Source organism: Lissotriton helveticus, chromosome 4_1 (assembly GCF_964261635.1).
Source record: "Lissotriton helveticus chromosome 4_1, aLisHel1.1, whole genome shotgun sequence".
NCBI lineage: Eukaryota > Metazoa > Chordata > Amphibia > Caudata > Salamandridae > Lissotriton > Lissotriton helveticus.
In genome coordinates this window covers 717,889,772-717,913,439 of record NC_136063.1, presented here as the reverse complement: position 1 = coordinate 717,913,439, position 23,668 = coordinate 717,889,772, and the positions used below count along the sequence as shown (strand labels likewise).

The window sequence follows — 23,668 nt, the reverse complement described above, 5'->3', positions numbered from 1 at the left end:
GGTTGGGGCAATTTATGGATGGTCCATTAAAGGAAGGAATGTATGTTTTGAGGCTTGCAACATGGACTCTGGAAACCAAGCTGGCTGTAGTCTTAGTGGGGAAGATGGCTGGATTGTTAGCCACTATCTAATGGTTGGGCCCAATAATCTCCCTAAAGGAGAAAGGGCTGAGAAGGAGTAAATTATAGATGATAACGAGACCAATGGGGAAGAATGAACTAATAGGCAAAGGATAGCTCTTCCCAGTGGTCTGTCCTCCTGTATTAGTTAGGACTATTCACATTGGTGTAATGCGGTTAGCAACTTTATAAAGGGTACCTCTTCAATGGTGAACCTTGGCTCTCCCACTGGATCTCTAATCTCCACTGAGCCTTCCACTAAATTCAAAGAAAGGCGTTCAGGGTGCCAAGAGTACTGGCATCTAGTTCATGGATGATTGGGGATTGGGTAAATGGTGTCTGTGCAGGATATAGTACATGTTCTAATAAACTAGTAAAGGTCTGTGTTTTTAACTGTTGGAGAGGGGTTGATGTAATAATACAGCACTCGCCATGGTCCCTCTGCTTGGAATTTTAAGGACCAGTGTTTCATGTGGTTGGTTGTGTTCCAAGATTTTCCTGTGATGCAGGCTTTGACAGGAATTGTGGCACATATTGAAGCCTATGGCAATCGATTGTAGATTTGGTGATCAGCCCAGAATTTAAATGAATATTTCTCTCTGGCAGTTATGGTTCTGAAGATATTCATATAGTTCTGGAGTTAAGGTAGCCAGGTTCTGCCGATGGGCTCCACCACAAGCATGAGGGTGTGGAGACTAAAGTCAATCATGTCTTTCTGGCACTGGTCTAGTCATGCCACCCTTTTTGGCAATATGCAAAATCACCAGTGGGGAGCTGGAAAGCTGATCTACAGTTCCACAACCCAGGCAATGCTTGTCTGTAGGACAACTCCTCTTCTCACGGCAGTGGTGTAACAATAACCCCTTTGGTGCGGGCCCCCTCTGGCACTATGCAGGGGAGGGCCTGAGAGCTGCTGACTGGGTCTGGAGCGTGGGGGGCCCTTCATGCACATTACAGGGTGTCCCGCAAGTTTTGTTACGCCCCTGTCTCACAGGCAGTTGAGTGCATTTTTGTCCCATTATTCGCAGAAACTAGAAACTTAATGTATCCAGCCTTGTATTGGGTGAGAAGAGTGCATCCTAGCAGAGGTCGTCATTTCACTGGTAATGCATGTACCTTGGGATGATGTGAAGTCTCAAATGAGAGTATGTATTAATTACTGCTCAATGTGGCTGAGATTTTTCCTAATTTTATGGCCATAATTAGGTGACTGAACCAACTGCTTCATAGACGGCCATTTTTCACAGTCTTTGGTGCAGCCTCTTTGCCAAGTCCAGGGAACAGTAGGGCAGTCCTTCTTTGATCCTCTCTCCAGTGAGGTCTGGGTGGCACGTTTATGCCCAGTTTGTACCCTGGGAAGCGCAATATTGTGACTACTAGGCAATGGACTACCAGGTCTGCACACACCCAATGAAAACTTCCTGCAATGTGTGGAATCTAGCTGGTGCAAAATGCAATATTCTGCCCACCCCCAACTCTAGAGGTGTGGCTACCTGAGTGCTATACGTTCATGGGAAAACTGTTTTGGCAAATATTTCTGTCTCTGTCCCTGATGCTAACCTGTCTACCACAACAAAAGAGCAACCCCTTTCATGTGTGTCAAACATTTGCCCTTCAAAGGTGGTGTCCCCTTTGAAGCACGCCTTTTGGGCTCACATCCAGTTTGGTCATCCTGCCAGGAAGAGATAATACCTTTTACAATGACAAGCCTTTGTTCTGCCTGAGAGTCGTTCGCCACCTTCTGCTCCTCTCTTCTCCTCCCACAAGAAGTGCAGAAGCTTGTCTAGTAGCCAGCAACCATAAAGGGTCACTGGAAATCTTTGAACTGTAGAGTGGCAACTTTCCCTAGTTGTCATTTACTTAAGTTACATTAAATTCGAATTGGACATCCAGTCTGATTTTAATGCAATGATTATTTTGATACATTTAAGTACCAACTTTAGTTGTGCCATTTAGAAGTTGGCACTGCTGAGTTGTCAGCATGTAGCCCTATACTTGCCAATGAGGCTACTAGCCACCTTAAAGTAAAAATTACAATTTCGGTTTGTTACGGTTACGGATATGTTAAGAAAACAAAAAAACAGTCCCATGTTTTAATATATATCACCCTGCTCAACAGGCCTGCCTTGGGGGTGACCTACAGATATTAAAACGGGCGATCTGGACTTGGTAATTAGTTAAAATGGCAAAGTCAGGTTAACAGTTTGATAACATATCTGCCAGCCTGCAGGCGGGGAGTCTTGCTGTGCTTTGTTACACTCATGGTGGTACAAAGAGTGCCTTGAGGGGCACTAACTTAGAGGTACTGGGTATCCCTGTTAGTATGTACTAGGGACTTATAAGTGAGTTAACTTCTCCTTATTGTGTGTGAAACCACCAGATATACATGTTTTTAGAGTCTGAGTACTGGCCCTGAATCGTGGTCAGCAAGGTTTTTTGTACTCGGAGCCCAAAAAAATAGCAGCATCAGTCAAAACGTTTGGGGGACATCATGCAATAAGAGGCATTGGCTTACATGTAGACTTTATCCTAGCACATCTACCCCTTACTTGTACCTTAGTACTGTAACCCCTATAAATTCCCTTACTCCTACCTATATCTTTTTAATGTTCCACGCCAAATTCTATTTCTGCTTGTCGCAGTACCTCTACTCTAGTGTTTCTCCATTTCTCCATTTACCCTAGTACCTCCTCATTTGCCCATGTACCTCTGCCTCACACTTTCTTCAATTCTTGCCCTGGTACACATTACCTCTTCCCCCTACCTCTTACTCTACCATAGTATATACCTTCGCACCAGCAGTTACCCACTCCCTAAGACTTTCACTCTACACCCCAATGTTTCTTCACTTCCATTAATGCTAGCCTTTTTTATCCATTCCCTGAGGGTGTGACATTTTTGTCCTTTTTTTCTATTGGCTTTTTTGGTGAACATTTATTTTAGGAAAAGAGTTTTCCACATCTTGTAAATTCACCAAAACTGAGTTTCACCAGCTTGGGGTATTCACACTGGTGGTATTAGCTTTTTATTTTTCTCTAGACTTTGGTATAGCCACCTATAACGCAGGATTCTGAACTTAAATTAGTTCCTTTTTATCTTTCAAAGGCCTATTGTGTTTCTATCTAGGACCCTAATTCGATATTCCCGATTTATGCCCTTATATGGCTATAATAAATAATATCCTTATAAAGGCATAAGAATCATATACATATTTAGTAATAGCCCATGCAGTCCAAATACGGCAAGGCTACTCCCCTAGACTCCTAGAAAGTACAACACGTTCTTTAAACAAACCAAACCTCCAGCAACCTGGGAATTCCCTATGCTTTTGTTTTGATTTGTCCTAGAACTCCTGCGAGCACTGAAAGAATGGCCAGTTCTTAGTGACATCTTTTATTGACGTCTTATGTCCAACCTTACGTCAAACCCGGCACCTTTCAGGTATAAATATACCAACAGTTGCCTTAAGCAAACACACGGTGGTTTGGAGCAGAGCGGCTATCTACTTGCCCGAGAGCCCTGCTGATGCGAGAGCCCATAACGCCGCCCCTCCCTTTTGACGCACTGAGAAAGACGCTGTCTTTTTCTCCAGCCGAGAAAATCCAGCTCCAGTGTTTCCAGCCGCCCTTGCGGGTTGCTGGGATATCGAGTCCTGAGAGGGAGATACCACACCTCCTGCTTTCTATTACCCAGGTACGGAGCTGACTAAACCCTTAAGAGAATTCTTGATTCAGATCCTTGGCAAAACCAACTTCACTTAAACTGCTACTTACTCCTTCCCACGTATTAGGCTTAGGTCCGGTACACCGGGGTAGGCGTAGATTAGAAGCACCAGTTGAGGACGTTAGTCAATGTATTTATTTATGTATGTATATATTTTATCCATTTTAAAGTATCATATGGCTAAGAAATCATATCAATGCTTTTACAGTTTTTCATAATACTCCTTTTACTGTACGCACTTTACTTTATACTAAGTATTCCAATTGTGGCAATTCATTTCTCTTCCATGAGAAAGAAGACTGCTCAATAAATAACACCTTTTATTGAAAACGCCCGTCTCTCTATTTCTCTGCACTCTCGTGAAACCAAGTATGCACGATTGACTGAGTGAAATAATTGTATAATGTTTTCACACGACTCTAGAGATACACTCTTTATTCTGAGGGAGCAAAGTTGTCATGTTTATGGTTGTCAGAAGCTAATCCCTCATTGTCTATCCAAGTTAAACTCCTCCTTGTTTACTCGAGAAAGTTCCTAGTGACCTCTGAGCTAGCTGGCAAAACTAATTAAGTCTAATATAGTCAGTAGAGACCTAGTCGACCTCAGTCCTACGTCTACACTGCTGAATATATTATTCCAATGCGCAGAGCCTATTGGGAATATAGGAACTACACTACAGGCCCTCCTATTGAGAGCTTGACATCCATTTTACCTCTTATGCTGGGTGACCTTGCAACTGCACCTACTGGACTCAGTCCACAGGGCTTACAAGTACTTGCCTCAAAAGTGGCATGGTCTCAACTTCCTGTGAAGCACAAAATGTAACACTAGCTCTCCGGATTGTGTGTGGCCTATCTTTGAAACATTCTTTGATCCCTGGAGTCGGAGCAAGCTATCTATTTAGTTGGTATAAATTGAAAATATCTGAAGGTGTTTCAAATGGGGATTCACTTATGCAGGCTCCATTTTGCTGTTTTCTCTCTGCTTGACATTTGCCTTCTACCTCCTCATGTTGGAAGATACATAAGCCAGGGGAGGATGGCAAAAGGACACAGGTATACGAAGGGCTGTCAGTAGATTTCAGGACCAATACAGAATGCGAGGATACCTTGTATCACGGAGTAAAAAACAAAGTGGCAAAGTACGTAGATTCATTGGAGGCTCTTTTCCACCGGTGCATCAAAAACTAGAACAAGACTGTTCTCCAGCGGAAGACAGTCACATTTGGCTGAGAGGATTGCAGTAAATACTGCTCTGTTAACCACATCTTCTTCCTTGGGAGGTTCTCAAATGTGGTGACGGGACAACTCAACTCTGACCCCATCTGTTGAATTTATTCTAGATCTGCTTCAAGCTGGCACCGCCACTGTAGTCTATGTAGCCCTTGTGCTATTGACCTAGGGGAATCCCTACCTCCTAGAACTTGAAGGCTTTTCCTCTGCCTTCAGATATATATCAGTGTTGCCAAAGGCACTAGCATACACCTATATTTATGAAACAAGGTTTTTCTTAATCCATTGCTTAAACCTTGTTCAATATTCAATAGTGCACACCTGACGGCACCGGGTATTGCCTCGGGCTGCTTGCCGCCGGGACCGTGCATCACTGATAGGAGCCGAGACCCCCTTGGATTTCTTCATTTCGGAGACCACAACCGTGGCTCCGTATGGATTCACGCATTGAACTTTACTAGGCAATAACTGCTATATGTACACAGGCATGATAATTTAAATGTCCTGAAGATGATCCCACTATTCATTTAAGGGATCGAAATGCCATCGACATAATGTACACCATATGCATATACTATACTGTGATGCCTAATATGTAATGGTGTTTCCACATTACTATGTCTTGTTTATTTTCAAACCTACATACAGACCCGTCCCTCTTGCCTGAACCATTCCCTTAATGTTGTTTGTTTATGTGAGTAGAACGCAGGTTGTGTCCCACTTGGATTCTTTCCTTATTTTGTCATACATTTTATTGTATATTAAAAACCTGTCCGGCAGGACAAAGAATATAGCGCTGATTGAGTCTATATTTATTTACACCGTTCAGATCGTCTAGGGACCGCTGTCTTTAGAAATTGTAAACTTTTGTTCAAGACATTCCTCAATCTCATTCAAACATGGATGTCCAGTACATATCTCAAACTGTACCCCTCTGAAACTGTACTCTTTCTATATATAAAAAAACAAACCTTTAAACCTACAACTCATGGTTCTTGGGTGTGAACCTCGATTTGGTCCATGACATACTCTGCGTATAGTTATTTGAGTTTATACCAATGGCCACTGCTCTTAGTCAAACTAATCAAAGCCACCTGTGCACACCAACTGCCCCTCCCCCCTTTGATCCGAGTTACAGGAAAACAAGAAAAAGGGACAGGGTAGAAACACCCTGACCACCTGCACATGTTCAAGCCCAAAAAAACCAATTTATTTTTAAATTTCGCCAGGAATCGCGGTGGAGCCACAAATCACGCCGATTAAAAAATAAATAAATCAATAAAAAAAAAATTAAATGAAGCACGGTCTCCTGCTCTTCATTTAATTAGGCCCCCTGGTGTACCAGCTCCCGGGGGCAATCTGAAGTAATAATGCAGGGGCCCGGGGACCGCCACCTCCCCCGGGGACCGCCACCTCCCCGGGGCATTTTATGTAATGAAAAGTGTAGGGGGCTCCTGCCCTCCATGCTGCCAAGGGGACTGCCACATCCCTGGGGCTAGGGTATTGAAATGCAGGGGGTCATGTGCCATCCTGCTGCCCCAGGGAACACCACCTCTCCGGGACTACAGTAAAACATGTGTTGGGGGGCTCCTGCCCCCCAAGCAGCCCCGGGGAACATTACTTACCTCGGGCTAATGTAATGTAGGGCCACATGGCCCTCCCGCAACCCTGGGGACAGCCACCTTCCTGGGGCTACAAAGTGGATGGGAGGGGTGGTCAGCCCTCCATGGCCTTGGAGACTGCCCCCCCCCCCCCCCCGGACCTATCCAGCAAGGTCCTGGGTTGCTGGTGGGGCGAATGGGTCCCATTGCGTCCTGAGGACCTCTGGACTGAAGTATACTTCATCCACCCCCAAGCCATAGAGCACCAGGAGGGGTGTTTGCAGAGTGGTTTGCGAAAGGGAGGTGGCCTCCGACCACCTCTCAATAATCCAACTGTATGGGGATTACTGTGGGTAACAGGAGGGCCAGGGATCTTCACGAGGCAAGGGGACTTCCTCCCTCAAATAGTAGTGCATCAGGAGGCACGTTTGCAGAAGGGTGGAGAAAGGGGGCATGGCTTGCTATCGGAACTCTGAAATCCTGCTGTGTGGAATTACTGGAGGTAATAGGAGGGGTAGTTGGCCCCAAAGATTCTAAGTCTGAAGATACAGGGATAACACCAAGGCTGATGTCAGAGCAGCTGAGGAATCATTCCTGGCCACGGACTTTGCTCACTCTTAACTTTCCCGCTGTTGACGCATACTGCCTGAAGCTTCGTTCCCACTGAGGTCCTGCACTGTGGCTGGACACAATTTGCCCTGCATTAGATCGACCCAGTTGCCTGACCTGCCATTAACTTTTTTGGGGAGAATTTTTTTTTCCCCAGGAAAAACTAAGTCGGAAGGTAAAATTTTCAGAGGGAAGGACATGGTTTCTGCGTCTGACCACAGATAGCCCCGGTTAATGCTTTGCATTTTTTGGTGTTGGAAACATCTCAAATCTGATTTTTGTGGGTTTGCTGTCTATTTAAAGATTAAAAATGTCTCCCTTTTTTTGATAAATTGGAGTGGAATTTGTTTGTGGTGCGCTCTACTTATTAACTGTTTTGATTCTGAAAAATGTTTTACACTGGTTTCCCCTAAGTTAAGTCTGTCTGCTCTGTGCTGCATCTATCAAGTGTTGAGTACAGGTTTATATTGCTGAAACCGAACCGGACCTGGAACACATCCCAGATAGGATCAAAACAAAGACTACACACTGCCAACTACGTACCCTACATGGTGTAACATGCTACCCATTTGGTAAGCACTTAGCACACTACATAATGGCAGCGAGTGCTACATAAATGTTGCTGCACAATACATCTGTTCACCAACAGAGGTGATCCACTGACGCCCACATCACATCCTCTGAACTTCTGCTCTCCAACCCTTACCTTTAACCATGCCGGCATTGGAAGTATACCTGGTACTATACCAATGCGACAATTTTGGCTTGTTCATCAAAAATGGATGACTTGACCAAAGTAATCTTCCAGTTGGGAGTACTTGGAGGCCTCCTTCAGACTTTGCCAACTTGCAGTCTCCATGAATATTTTGTGACTTGTTCCAAAAGAACGGGGGAGGCTGGTTAAAGCCTCTCACTATTATGAGAAGAGGTGAATAAGTTACTGATGGATGTCATCTGGGAGCTCATAGTCACTTAAAAATATTGTTCCTCATATGCTAATAAGTATTGGGGACATACCTGTGCAACTATAGTTTTAGATTTCCAATTGTATACCCTGTACTCCAGTCTTGGCCCTAACTTCATATCACGTTGGCAAGGCAAGTAATTTCTTTTCTGTCCAAGCCTTCAGATTTTGGCATAACATGTCTCCTCAAACACATTTTCTGACCAATTCCTTAGTCATCAGGAAGGCTCCAAAGCCCTTCTCTTTTGCGTCTAAGTAAATCATCCTAGAGGAAGTGGATTATTGATCCTTCATAACAGAAGTGCGCATGTCTTTGGAATCCTGAATGTTAGTATTGTGAATTGTTGAAGTTCAAAGTGTGTGACTAAGTTGTATAGTGTCACTGAGTCGATGACCAGTGTTAGGGGGTTCAGAGGGTGGTCCACAGTGGCAGCTGGCAGGGAACAGGGGTGGCATGGTGGGTGGGGAGGAATTATATTTTTTTATAAATGTACCTCCTCCCAGCCGCTGTCGTCTCCTGCTTCTCCTGGCAAGTCCTCGTGGCAGAAAGCACACGTACTCCCCTAAGCCAAGTACAATGCTGCAATGGAGCGTTTTAGTGCCATGGATCGGTCCTCATAGGGGGACCGGGAGCCTGTGCATGTTCTCCACCCAGGCTTTGTATCTCAGCCCTGTGGAGAACATACTAAGTGCTCATGACTGTTTGGCCAGCCCAAGATGGCTGGCCTAACAGTCATGGGCACTTAAGTGCATGAACCACTCCTCCTCCCTGTGCCACCAGCCCCGCCCTAACCAAGCCCTGTACCTACAAAAAAATAACATGATAATAACTATGTTTATCATTTTATTGTTACGACTGCTCAGAAAGCATTTGGGCGGTGCTCCTCTGCCTTAGTGGAGGAGACGTCCATGGCGGTCCACCATTGCTGTCTGTTGGTTTCGGAGGACTTTTCAGCATTCTATTTTGTGTGTAACTGAGACTGCATTACAGTGGAGTTCTGGTAAGGTAACGCCCAGTGATGGTCACTCACTGCGCTGTGAAAGCGGATTAATTCATTTTATGTTTTTGGTTTTGAATTTCAACTAGGTAGCTGCTGATTTTGACAACATGGCTGTGCACAGGTCCGTGTTCATTTGGGCGGGTAAAGTGCATAGAAACAGTTTGGTATGTAGATGTCAATTGATAACCAGCATTTGCAATGCAATAGTTCTAGCAATTTTTAGAGTTGGAGCAATGCCTTTTACCTATGTGTTATTGGTTTGGAGTGTAGTGGATGTATGACCAGATGCAGCACTGCCTAGAGGACCTGAATTGAGGAATTGCTGACTGGGCCAGAGAAGCAGCTGCAGCACTGTCTAGAGGAGTTGGAATGAAGAATTACCAATGCAGCTACAAGTATTTCGCCATACAGCACTTTTATTCGATGTATTATTATTTATTTTTACAAATTTAGCACCTATACATTTGTTATAAATGCAAAATGCCTCCAGCGCAAGACCTACAAGTAAACGATCCAAACATACACACTGCTTAGTCTGAGAATTTGAGGTAGTCTTATACAGTGTTTCACTGGTCCATTCTTTGGGACCATATATTCCACAGTAAACCTATCATAAGCAGTTCCTCCAACTAATGAGTGCTGATCCAACATTGGTTGGTGACGAAACTTGGAAGTGCCAAGCCGATTGGTGGCAACTTTTTAATGTGTACACAAAAGATCTGGGCTGCAAAGATAATTACCGGTGTATTTTAACCCATGTTCATTTTTTTTTTTTCAAACACAAAAACCCTGTTTTCAAAAAGAACGGGCGCAAGTTAAACTGCTGTGAAAGCCATGGAAAATATGTGCTGCAACACTACCACAGAAAGCTGTCACTATAACTCCATCTGAAAACCCTCGGTTCACTTCCCGGTATTTTACCTAGATCTAACACTAGATGGCAGCAAATGGATGTTTTATGTAGTAGTGAGAAGCCGGTGACCACTGATATTACTAAATAAAAGTGATCGTCATGTTTTTTGAGCGTTAAGTATTTGGATGACTCTATGGTTGGATCTCCAACCTTTCTGCAAATTCACATTTGTTGTCACTGGCTGAATTACAATTGTGCCCACTAGTGCCATTTAATTAAAGAAAGTTGTTACATAATTGCGCGTTTTTCTTAACCAGATCTGAAAACCTCGATTACTAAATGTTAAATTCTCCCTAAAGTGTCTTGTTTTGAAGACCTTGAATAATGTTTTTCTTTAGCATTGTAGCGACCGCATAAGACCCCTGTCCATGGATTTAGTGTATGCAGGGCCCTGCGCTCCTGCACCACAAGCCTAGGTTGGTTCTGCTCTACCACACTATTCACAGGAGAATTTTGTTTGAGTAAATTGTCAGTTGTCATTAATTCGTCTTTGGATAAAGTGAAATACTGTCATCTCTTCCAAAGGCTTCCGTTACTTTTATCTCTTTCACGCGTGACCGCAGTTCTTGAAAAGGTTCTTTCCATATTTAATGGGACATGTATTTAGGAGCAAGGTAGGACATAAGAGTCTGATATCCCTGATCCCAGAATTTAATAACGCATCTTTTAGGAAATGTTGTTTTTAAATCCTGTGTTTGAGAACAGCACTTTTAGAAAGTTGCTGTTCTCTTGTCTGACCTTTCTGTGTGCCTTGGACTGTTTGTGAATTGACTGTCTGGTTTGAGAGCGACAGGGCTGGGGAGCCCCCATGAGGCTGGCTGAGTCAGCCCTAGGCTGATTGGCTGCATCTGCATCTTGAGTGGTGGGAGGGGATAGCACCTGGGCCTGAATAGGGCTGTGCCTTCCACAGTGTTTGCTCCACCTCCTGCTGGGAGGCTGACAACCCTGTCCCTCTCTCTGAAAGGAAAGGAGAAGCCAGGAAAACACAGTGCTCAAGGAACACCCAGAACTGGTTCAGACCGGGCTCAGAGCCCTCCTGCACAAAGGGAACTAAGACTTTTAGTGGTATAAGTACAGCACCCCAGACTACAGCAAATTAGTTCATACTAGAATCAAGAAGGAACATCTGCCAAGTAGAAAGCTGGAAGACTGAAGAAGGAAGACTGTCCTGCTGTTGCTTTGCTGGACTGACCTGCAGTTGCTTTGCTGCCAAGGAGAGGGACAATACTTTGCGCTGTGTCCCCTTGCTTGAAGGAATCTCCAAGGGCCTGAAGAAGAGCCGGCTCCCTGTTAAGTCTCAGGAACAAAAGGACTTCACCCTCCGCTTCCCTGAACTCTGCTGAGAGAGTTCTGTCCTTCCTAGAGTGCTTGGGCCAGTTGTGGTGCCTCTGGAAGTTGTACCTGTGTTGGGAAGCTGGAAACCAAGATTTAAAAGACTTTCTGCAAATTTTAACGCATCGCTCGCTTGGAGCGTATCCCTGTTAGTGCGAGGAAATTCCCGCCGCTACGAAGGCCGAGATCGTCGCAGCACCTGTTGCCGCTGCCTGTCGTCACATCCTTCGTTTTGCGGGACGCACCAGTCCGGTGCGGGAAGATTACCATTGCTGCGAGTATCATCGCAGAGCCTGTCGTCACTGGGTGAGCTCGTCGCACTGCTTGCGGACCGCATGACTTCGCTGCGAGAGTCGTCACAGAGCCATCGCATTGAGGGGCCGCGAGAGAAGAAGATAGACGCTGAGCCGCGCATCATCACCACACTGGAGATCATCGCCGCCCCGAAGATCATCGCATCATACCTTTTGCGAGCCGCTTCCACTGAAACCTGCGCACTGGAATCCACGCAAGGTATCGCATCCCTCCCCATACAGACCAGAGTCACTGCAACACGCCCGCTGCGTCCATCGGGGTTGTCGCATCGCTTCCCCAGGGTCTCAGGAGTGACGCATCGCTTGATTTTCAATGCTGCGGCTTTCACTTGGAACTTTTGTTGCATCTAAAGGTACTGTTAGCTAAAACGTGACGCAACCATGGATTATTTTAACGCAACCGTAAGAACTCTTTTGAAACCATATTGTTGGATTTTTGTCGTTTTGGTCTTGTGTAGTTTAGATTAAATCCCTTTATTTTTCTAAACTGTTAAGTAAGTTTGTGGTGTTTTCACTGTTACTGTGAGTGTTGGTACAAATACTTTGCACATTGCCTTCAATAAGTCTGATTGCTTGTGCCAAGCTACCAAGGGGGTGAGCAGGGGTTATCTGAAGTGTTTCCTCCTTACCCTGACTAGAAGCAAGCGTTCCTCTTTGGACAGTGGTACCTACCTCTGCCAACTAGAGACCCCCAGTTCTAACATTGGTGGCTGTGGTGGGATTTGAACTTGTATTTTTACTTGACCCACAGTAATTGGTGTACATCACTAGTCTAGTGCAGACCACTACGCAACCAGATACTGTGTTTTGGTTCTATTTTTGGTCATAACCCTGAAAGTATCTACGCATCATGTCTCAGAATGGTGAAGCAGCAAGTGAGGTTGCAGAACTGGAGTTTGATATTGAAATGTTAAGTCATTACAAAGTAGGTCAACTCCTGCAGTTCTGCAGGAGCTTTGGATGTCCCATGAAGAGCCGCTACAGAAGGCCTTAAGAGCCTGGTGGGACACCAAAGGGTCTGGGGCGACAGATGGTGCAGAAGTGGAAGAGGATGCAGAAGGTGATGGTTTCAGGTCACATGATCGACCTGTGTCCAGAGCAGCCTCCAGGGTTGGCCGCAACCATTCCGCTAGAAGTTTTCCCCAGTGGAGTTGGAGGAAAATCAAAGGGCTAGTGATCATGAGTTAGTAGTCCTGAGGCTTGCGACGAAGCTGAAGGAAATAGAGGCCCAGAACAAGGCAGAGGAGAGCAAGAAGATGTATGCTTTGGAAGAATTGAAATTGACTTTGGCACATGAATTAAGAATGAGGGAGCTTGATTTGGAGCTCGAGAGGCTTGAGGCCATGAGTGTCTCAACTGAACAAGAAAAATGGGTAACTCAAGAGTTGAGCTTTGCCGAGTTGGAGGTGGAGTCCAGCTCAGATGGTGGCAGCAACATGGTAGTTTCTAGTGCTGAGAGAAAGGTACAAACATTCAGAGATGTGGCGCCTGACTTGAGGGAGGGGGTTGACATACACCAGGTGGTTCAGGTTTACGAGGTAGCTCCAGTGGTGTGCAGTGTCCCTGAAGTAGATTGGGGGGCTGACACAGAGGATCATATTCCTAGTAATGGGAGGGATGCTCTACTGACTCTAGATGAGAGGTACAGGGAGAGGGGTTCCCCCATGATAGAAACCTTGGTGAGTGTGTGTGAAGACTGTCCAGAAGAGTGCAGGTTGTGTGCCAGAGACAGCAGGACACACTCTTGCCAATCTCAAGAGAGTGGTGTGGGGTACTTGTGAGAGGCACTGGACGGTGAGGCAAAGGGTAGCTTGGTTAACAACTGTGGGGGCTGTGTGATTCATTTGTTGGAGAGCTTATTTTAAGTCCCTGTTTTCCAGAGCTGTGCCAACATCCGGTGGAGTGTGAGTTCTCTGATCCCAGAGAGCTTGCGTTGGAGGCAGTCCTCTTGGTGGATTCCAGAGAGTCTGAAGAGGCATTGGGGAGTGATCCCAAAAGGAGTGGCCCAGATATCTTCCAGACCTGTGAGGTGGAAGAGGTTCAGTGTAGCCCAGTTAGGTCCCAGTGTAGTGGGAGGGGTGTAGGTGCTCACGTCCTGTGTCAGTGGAGAAGGAGTGAGTGTGGGACTGTGTGTCCCAAGGTGCCCGAAACCCAGTCTCAGGGCCTGGAGGGTTTCTTAAGCGAACACCAGGTTGGGGGACTAGAGGGTGCTAGTAGGTCATTTGAGGAGGATCTCCTAGTGTCTGGTGAGCGGGGAGTGCCTGTAGTCAGGCCTCCATCAGTTCTGGTGTCTGGCAGTGCCACTCCAGTTGGGAGGGTGCAGAAGTCCAGACTGAAGGGTGATTGGGGGGAAGGAGTCCCCAGTGGGTCAGGAGCCAGCCAGAAGGGCTGAGTCTCTCTGGAGTGACGACCATGGTGACACCATTTCTATCCTGGGGGATCTTCGTGCACTGTCAGGTGGACAGGGTTCGGGAGATCTGCGCCAGGCAGACTGTCACAGGACACATGAGTCATCCTTAGAGGGGTTGTGTGAGAGCCCCCAGACGTCCAGGCATGCCAGGCAAGTGCACCACCGCAGGTATTGGTCCCTGGGTTGGGAGACCAGGTTCAGGATCTGCCTGACCTGGAAGGAAGGACATCTGTAACCAGTGTCCTGACCAGTTTGGCTTCCAGGGGTAGCCCTCCAGTAGGGAGGGCGCAGCCCTCTGGAAGGGGGTACAGAGGGAGGGAGTCCTCGCCTCTGACCCCGGTGCAACCTGAGGGTTTAGACCCTAGGTTGGGATACCAGTTGCTGGAGAGCGGTCCTGAATTGGTAGGACAATTGTGTTCGAAGGCGCCTCTCCTGGGAGGAGAGTGCGGGAACCCTGAAGGAGGGGTAGGTAGAGGAGAGCCGGTGACCCCTGATCAGCCTGAGGGTACAGACCCGGGGCTGACAGGCCAGTGTCAGGATGCCCTACCAGACCTGGCAGGAGGGAGAGTGGAGGGAAGGTGCCAGGTACTTGGGGCTACTGCCCCCCACTTTCTGACGCCACGGAGGTTAGAGAGACCTGACAGGCAAGAGACCTGGCTCTCATCACTGACCGCTGTCAGTGGCCCCTGTGGCTGGTTGTCCTGGTGGACAGGGTTGCTCCTGGAAGGGGGAGCAAGAGTATCGCCCTGAAAATGGACTGGGCCACACCGTTGTGTTGGCCAGGTTGGTACTGTCTACCAGTGTGAGGGCACATCTATGAGTGAAGTCCTGGTGCGCCGGGCAAGTGTTCAACCGCAGGGGTTGGCCCCTGGGCTGGGAAGCCAGGTCCAGGTGTTGCCTGACCTGGAGGAAAGGACATCTGTAAACAGTGTCCCTACCAGTTTGTTTTCTAGTGGTACTGCTCCAAGTGGGAGGGTACAGATCCCAAAGGAAGAGGAGGACCGGGTATGGGGAAGTGTTGTTACCCATGCTTCTTTAAGAACAATTCAGTAGAAGCTATGACATCACAGAATGTTTGGGAGCGCAAGCTCTACTGCATTGAGACGGAGACTGCTGACCCAGGCAGATTTAGACCGTTGATGCTGTACTATTTATCTCAATAAATCTGGAGTTTTACCTTACTTGGAGAATTTATCTTTATTACAGGAAGCCCACCCCAGCCTCCTGTCCAGCTGCCGGATACAGGTCCGGGGACTGGTGGGTCAGTGCCAGGATGACAGACCTGACCTGACAGGACGGAGAGTGGACTAAGGGTGCCGAGCACCTGGGGCTTCTGCCCCCCATCCTCTAACGCCACAGGGTTTTGAGAGCCCAGAGAGGCATAAGGCCTGGGTCTCATCCCTGACCAGTCTATGGCCACTGTGGCTTGCTGTCTGTCTGTTGGGACACATCTGTGAGCAAGTTAAGTTTAGGTGCTGCACAGATGGTGTCCACAGGTGAGGAGAAGGGTTCCACATGGATTGGCTTGGTGGACCCTGAGAGTATGGATAGAGTGATCCAACTGGGTTCAGGAAGGCATAGAACCGGAATAGTGCCCTGCTGTTTGGGCCAGTTTCCGTGTTCTATCGCCCTAAGCAGGAAATCTCATTGAGTTATCATTTGGTCTATCCTGGCTTTAGGCTGGAAGGGGGTTGTGTTGGAAATGGCCCTTTTTGCAGGGTTATACCCAAATTTTTTGCTTCTTCCTCCTTTATTTTTCCTGACCTGTGGCTGTTGGAAATAGGACTCTGGGCACTTTATCACTGCTGTTCAGTGCTAAAGTGAATATGCTCTCTGTATAAATTGTTATTGTAATTGGTTATCCATGATTGGCATATGTTTTACCAGGAAGTCCCTAGTAAAATGCACGGAGTGTGCCAGGACTGGGGATTCAAATGCTACTAGTGGACCTACTGAACAACAAAACAACTGCCAATACTGGATACTACTTCACTATTTTTAGAAATGACCTATATGAAAAAAAGCATAAAGGTCAGTTTTTTTGGTTTACGTCACTAGTTTATTTATTTTAACACGAGTGGAAGACTTTATTTTCTTGAATAACCAACTTAATTATAGTGTATATACAATTAGAGCAAAGAAAATTACAATAGAGTATTTACAAATAATTCATAATATACAAAACAATTACAGAATTTACAATACATCCACCTTTCACACTGGCCAAATCATTCATCCATACACAGTCATACAAAACAACAGCGCAAATCCTCAGGGTCTAATGTCAAACGAAAGATATATTTTTTTGGGTTCCTATGTACATATATGCAATTGCACATTCTATGTTCGAAACTTAATATGAATCATAGGAATTAATCCTTTTAATGCACCCTATTTAAGGTAACTGTTTCAATTTTGACAGAAGAGCCCAATAACAGGTCGACGCGTTTCGAACTCCCCAATGCGGAGTTCTCCTCAGGACCAATAATCTTAAAGCAGTGAACAAAACACTCCACCAGTAGATGGCATACGGACGATAGACGGCTATATCGAAGTTTTTATTGCAATGTCATGTGTTTTGAACATTTGTTTCCAAAACGAGGCCGGCGCGCATGTAGTTTAGTTGCACGGGGCCGGCAGCGACTTATTTGTCTCCTCTGTAATAGACTGGCGTGGTGTGCACACCACGCCAGTCTATTACAGAGGAGACAAACTTTGGGGAGTTCGAAACGCTGCGCTGTTGTTTTGTATGACTGTGTATGGATGAATGATTTGGCCAGTGTGAAAGGTGGATGTATTGTAAATTCTGTAATTGTTTTGTATATTATGAATTATTTGTAAATACTCTATTGTAATTTTCTTTGCTCTAATTGTATATACACTATAATTAAATTGGTTATTCTAGAAAATAGTCTTCCACTAGTGTTAAATATAAATAAATAAACTAGTGAAATAAACCAAAAAAACGGACCTTTATGCTTTTTTTCATATAGGTCATTTCTAAAAATAATGAAGTAGTATCCGGTATTGGCAGTTGTTTTGTTGTTTAGTAAGCTTGGGCTCAGCCTTACTGGTTCGGAGTCACGACCCTGTGTCGTTGTTTTAGGACTAGTGGACCTGCAGCACTGATTGTACCTCCTACATGAGTAGCCCTAAAATTGTGTTTCAGGCCTGTGCCTGTGTGCAGTTGCTAACTGCCATACTGACCTGGCCAGTGTCCACACTGGCCAGGCATTACCCTTCCATTTCTATACACAATGGTCACCCCTATGGAAGGCCCAAGGTGCCCCCCTGGGCAGGGTGCAGTGTAGGTGAAATGTAGAGCATATACTAGTGCAGGTGACATGCTCTGGTAGTGAATTACAGCCATTATTGTTTTTTTTACTATTGTAAGGCTACCTTGCCCATAGGCTGTCATGGGGGATGCTGGCTACATTGGCTACCAGCATATCTTCCCATAGGAGCAAGGTAGGACATAAAAGTCTGGTATCCCTGAACTCTGAATTTAATAACACATCTTTTAGGAAAGGTTATTTTTAAATCCTGTATTCGAGAACAGCACTTTTAGAAAGTTGCTGTTCTCTTGTCTGACCTTTCTGTGTTCCTTGGCCTGTTTGTGAATTGACTGTCTGGTTTGAGAGTGACAGGGGCTGGGGAGCCCCCAGGAGGCTGGCTGAGTCCGCCCTAAGCTGAATGACTGCATCTGCATCTTGAGTGGTGTGAGGGGATAGTACCTGGGCCTGAACAGGACTGTGCCTGCCTTCCACAGTGCTGGCTCCAACTCCTGCTGGGCGGGTGACCACCCTGCCCCTCTCTCTGAAAGGAAAGGAGAAGCCAGGAAAACAAAGTGCTCAAGGAACACCCAGAACTGGTTCAGTCAGGGCTCAGAGCCCTCCTGCACAAAGGGAACAAAGACTTTTAGGGGTATAAGTACAGGACCCCAGACTAAAGAATATTAGATCATCCTGGAATCAAGAAGGAACCTCTGCCAAGGAGAAAGCTGGAAGACTGAAGAAGGAAGACTGTCCTGCTGTTGCTTTGCTGGACTGACCTGCAGTTGCTTTGCTGCCATGGAGAGGGGAAGGACTTTGCTTTTGTGCTGTGTCCCCTTGCTTGAAGGAATCTTCAAGGGCCTGAAGAAGCTGGCTCCCTGTTAAGCAGTCTCATGAACAAAAGAACTTCACCCCCAGCTTCCCTGAACTCTGCTGAGAGAGTTCTGTCCTTCCTAGAGTGCTTGGACCAGTTGTGGTGCCTCTGGAAGTTGTACCTGTGTTGGGAAGCTGGAAACCAAGATTTTAAAGACTTTCTGCAAGTGTTAAGGCATCTCGCGCTTGCGGAGCGCATCCCCATCAGTGCGAGGAAATTCCCGCCGCTACGAAGGACGAGATCGACGCAGCGCCTGTTGCCGCTGCCAGAGTAGTCGCATCCTTCGTTTGCGGGACGCACCAGTGCGGTGCAGGAAGATTACCACCGCTGCAAGTATCGTCGCAGACCCTGTCGTCACTGGGTGTGATCGTCTCACCGCTTGCGGACCGCATCATGTCACTGCGAGAGTCGTCGCAGAGCCATCTCATCGGGGGGCCGCGAGAGGAGAAGATCTATGCTGAGCCGCCCATCGTCGCCGCACTGGAGATCGTTGCCGCCCCAAAGATTGTCTCATCGTACCTTTTGCCAGCTGCTTCCACCGAAACCTGCGCACTGGAATCCACACAAGGTATCTCATCCCTACCCAAACAGACCAGAGTCACTGCAACGCGCCCGCTGCGTCCAGCGCGGGTTGTCGCATCGCCTCCCCAGGACTGATGCATCGCTTGCTTTTCAACGCTGCAGCTTTCACTTGGAACTTTTGTCACATCTAAAGGTACTGTTGGCTAAAACGTGACGCAGCTGTGGATTATTTTAATGCAACCTTAAGAACTCTTTTGAATTCATATTCTTGAACTGTGTATGTTGGATTTTTGTCGCTTTGGTCTTGTCGTTTAGATTAAATCACTTTATTTTTCTAAACTGTTTTGGAGTCAGTTTGTGGTGTTTTCACTGTGTTACTGTGTGTTGGTACAAATACTTTGCACATTGCCTTCAATAACCCTGACTGCTCGTGCCAAGCTACCAAGGGGGTGAGCAGGGTCTCTATGAAGAGTTTCCTCCTTACCATGACTAGAAGCAAGGGTCCCTATTTGGACAGTGGTACCTACCTCTGCCAACTAGAGACCCCCAGTTCTAACAAATTGTATTTAACAGGTTTACGGTCTCACACAACGGGCAATTTGTATGGGACCACGGGAAAGTCCACAAGGTTGTCCCTGCCAACAGCCACCCCCCCCGAATTTTAGTGTGTCCTACGCCCCTGCTTTATAATATATAAATATCAACGGTGGCAGTGATGAACTTTTGAAGCTTCACCACAGCTCATTTCAATCTGACTTAAGCAAACTGCTTAATGGGTCTTGGAGACAGAGGGCGACGGTAGTGGCATAAGGCAGGATAGGAAGAGTTATTTTCAAGATACTTATTTAACTTTTGTCTGAATAGTGCTTTCGGACTGGTTGTCGGGAATCTTAATTGAGTGGCCATTGAAGCAAATGGTTACTCCAATACTTTAGCAATGTAGAGTAGCACAGGCCTTTGTTTCCATCTCTAAGAATTGTTGTTGGTGCCTTGAAACGTACTTTCTAGCTTCTTATGATGCCTTTTTCAAAAGGGACAGGATGGGAAGCTTTTGACCAGGACCTACATCCCCAGGAGTGGAAGCGGCTATTCTTCTTGTGTCACTGCACACTGCTGTTGATGCCTTTGCTCAGGTGCTTCCCTGGTTAACCTGCTTACCAAATCTAAAGTTAAACAGAATCTTGCTTGCTTCAGTCAAAGTGCTCCACTGTATGAATCGTTGACTGAGACCAGGCTTTAGGAGCGCTAAGCTTGACTGTGGTGAAATAGTCTAACATCTGTGCTTAATTTGAGCCGGTGGTTTCCAGTGCTCAACAGCGGCTCTTACTTATCTTCACAGGCACTTGTGACCGTCTGACACTGGGTGGCGCTGTCTGGCTAATTTAGAGATGAGCACAATGGGTATTTATTAGTTAAATCTACATTATAAATTACTATTACCTGCCGCCCAAGCCACTCGACTATTTACGAGTAAAAAGTTGTTTATTAGACTTAAAATAATAAAACTAAACCTATTTGAGCAACATATTTGAGCTTTCCATAACTTGGCATAATACCTATGGCACTGCGATCTCTGCTTTCCTACTCCTCAGATTTTTAGGTTAAATTGGTGCATGAGATTTTAATTGCATTATGTGGAAAGTAAAATGCTATTCTCGTTTTGTTGAGTTGTGGGCAGGCTGGGGGTGGGGGAGGTTGTTTTTATCCGTATAGAATCCTAGTTCATTTCGAGCCATTCGTTCACACTGTTGCTGTTAGGTTTTGCAGGAAGTGCTTCCAGATGGCCATGAAAGGCGGGGCAGTTTGTCCGCTTTGCCGCGGGAGAATATCTCACCGAGAGATCGCCACCCCTCTGAGAGCCTTCAGCCTAGAACAGGATATGAAGACGTGCTACGGCCGCTGCAAGTGCTGTGAGCAACAGGTAAGTGCGGGCTGCCGAAAATTAGCGTTTCACCTAAAATATTCTATTTTAAGGTTATTCGTTCTTAAAAATTCATGTATCCAGGGAACCTTTGTGAGACCAGTGGCAAAACACAAACCAGGTCGTCGATGCAGACTGGCGCGAAGAGCGAGCACTGGAACTTCTTGCTGTCCGGGTGGCACTGCTTCTGCACCAGCGGGATCCAGGAGGAGGCCTCCTGCAGCACCTCCTTCAGCGTCTCGTGAAAAAGAAAAAGCCCGCGAGTGGTGCGCGCGCGCCACTGTGAGCATGTTTTGAAATATCGCGGCTGTCAAGCTGCGATAATTCTAAATATATGGCCTCTGGTGCGCGTAACAGACACCAATAGGCCATACGCGGACCTACGCGACCGTCTATGGCCTATTGCGTGTTCTGTTTAAAAACAGCACGCACGCCAAGGCCAATGAAAATGGACCTTGGAAATCCACACGCACAAGCGTGTGGAATTTTAAGGTTCATTTTCAAATCTCCCCGAATAGGACCCGGAGCTGCGCGACACTGCTGCGCAGTGTACGCAGAGCCCGAGCCCTAGAAATGTGACTAGATGCTAGTGTGCATTGCAGAATGTGTGCGGCCCCATTGGTTATGCGTAACTGCAAGAGTGAGGGTTTGTATTATGTCCTAGATTGGGATGTTTTGATGTCATGTTTGATGACCAGAGTTGTGACCTTCTGTAATATACCCCTGCTATTTGGTGGGGGTGCACGGTAGCTGGGATGTTAAGGCTGGTAAGCACTGTTATTGGCTGGATGAGTATGGAAATGCAGTGTGTGGTTGTGCATGCTCGTCAGCCTGCTCCTATCGTGTTCTTGTGAACCTACAGCTGCTTATTTTAGGAGTTAGAAGAGATCGCAGTGCAGGTACTTGTGGCACGAGCACATGCCATCTGCGAGTATGTACCATGGCGCTGTTTTTTTTAAACTTTATTTTCCAGATATGAAACAAACATATTTTGTAACTAGCACCTTGCTCATAGTATCGTATACAATAATTTAGCACGTTTTACCTGTCGCTCCCGACAGTTCAAGAACAGTTGCAGTTATGACAGTAAGAATAATGCCGTCTCGCGTTTCAACTTATCCAAATCCAGAGGACTCTTCCTCAGCCCGCACTCAAAAACACATCCCTTATGCACATCTCCTCACATCTGACATGACATTTAGCATGGATACGCAGAAATACAACACTCCGAATATTAATTCTATCAAGTCCCACAATAGAAGTCCGGTCCGATCATCCCACTCCCTCTGGCGCAATGCCGTTTTCTGCCGGAGAGCTGGAGGCCTGCCTAGCAGCTGCTATATAGTCCTAAAATGGGCCCCATATATCTCTGGGGCGGGATGGTGACTGCATAAGACTGGCATAGGTTTCTGCATTGACATTGCAATAAGCTAAACTGTGCAACCAGTCCTGTACTTGGGGATACCATGGCCCTGTTAATCATGTAAAGTTGCAGGCTCTCGATAGAAACATATAATTGAGCACCTTCGATTAAGAATGTACGGTGCTAGAGAGGAATTATTTGTATCAACGTGTGTATATAAATGGACATGTTGCTACATTTAACTGGCATTTTTTTTTATTTGCACACAATGCTATGTGACCTGGATGAAATTTAGGAACAATGTAGTATTTGTTGCAATTGTTCTTGGTGCTTTAGAGGCTTGTGAACATCCTTTCTAGGAGTCTGTTGCACAATGAGCAGCCTAGGGCAGATCGTAGTTAAGCCCGGGTGGTGAACTCTGCTCCGCCAGCAGAGTTTGCAGAGTTTTGCCAACTCTGCATTCCATTGGGAACGCAAAGTTAAGGCAAAACTCTGACTCCATGGCGGAGCAGTTAGCCCATGCTAAAAAAAACAGTAAAAAAAAAAAAAAACGCCACTTGCTGCTCTGGCATCTTTCTTGCCGGTCGGACTTTGTATATTGCGCGAGGACTACTCATGCACAGTCCTTGTAAGACGTACAACGTAGGGGTTTGCGAACGGGGAGGAGGGCAGCTCGGATACGCCAGAGCAGGGAAGTGGCTTTTTTTTAAAACTATGTTTAAGTGTGGGAGGGTGCAGCGGAGTTCCCCTGAGTTTTAAAAAAATACTCCTGTCCTGTCCCCACAAAAAAAGGACTGATTAGCCCCTACAATTAGTCTAAAGCCAGGGTTTGGGAAGAAAGGGCTTCTGTGCATTTCAAAGACCTTTCTTTGAAATTGCCCTCAATTCAAAGGCACAACGGAGTATCATTACTGGGGCTCTGACCCCACCAAATCAGTTTGTTCTGGATATGTAACTGAACTCTGGCTGAAGAAATGCTGTGCTGCATCAAGCACTGACACTCTGCTGAATTGCTGATCTGGAAGACCTGCTTTTCTGCTATGCTACTCTGTTGCCCTGCTGCTCTCTGACCGTGCTGAGGGAGAGATTGACTCTGCCTTGCAGCCAAAGTGATCTCTATGTGGTTGTTGGCTTGCCTCTTGTTGCTTGAGACTTGAGCGATCAGTCTACCCTGGCTCCTGTGCCTGGTTCACTGGAAGTGGCACCAGAGAAATCCTCATCTCCAGTCTGTGTGTAGCAGAAACGGTGCATCGACCCTGTTGCAGAAGTAGAATCGGCACATCGGTCTCAAAACCAGTGCATCGCTTCCAGAGCCCGACGCATAGGAACCGCTCCTCACCGCCGCAGCAGTGTGGAGGGATCGGCGCATCCACTTGACCTCGTGGAGAAAACCAGCGCATCACACTTCGGAACCAAATCGGCTTGACGTGTCTTCTTCGGAACAGATGCATCACCACCATTGCATGGAGAAAATCGATGTATCACCATGACTACAGGC

At 46.4% G+C, this 23,668-nt stretch overlaps 1 protein-coding gene across 1 annotated transcript in view; it reads left to right on the top strand.

Annotated features, from left to right (window-relative positions):
• LOC144827308 (E3 ubiquitin-protein ligase RNF138-like) overlaps positions 1-23,668 on the top strand; it is a 62,490-nt gene that overhangs the window by 14,703 nt on the left and 24,119 nt on the right. The window contains exon 3 of the mRNA XM_078685677.1: positions 20,645-20,807. Coding sequence (XP_078541803.1) covers positions 20,645-20,807 — 163 coding nt within the window. The remainder of the gene's footprint in view (positions 1-20,644; positions 20,808-23,668) is intronic.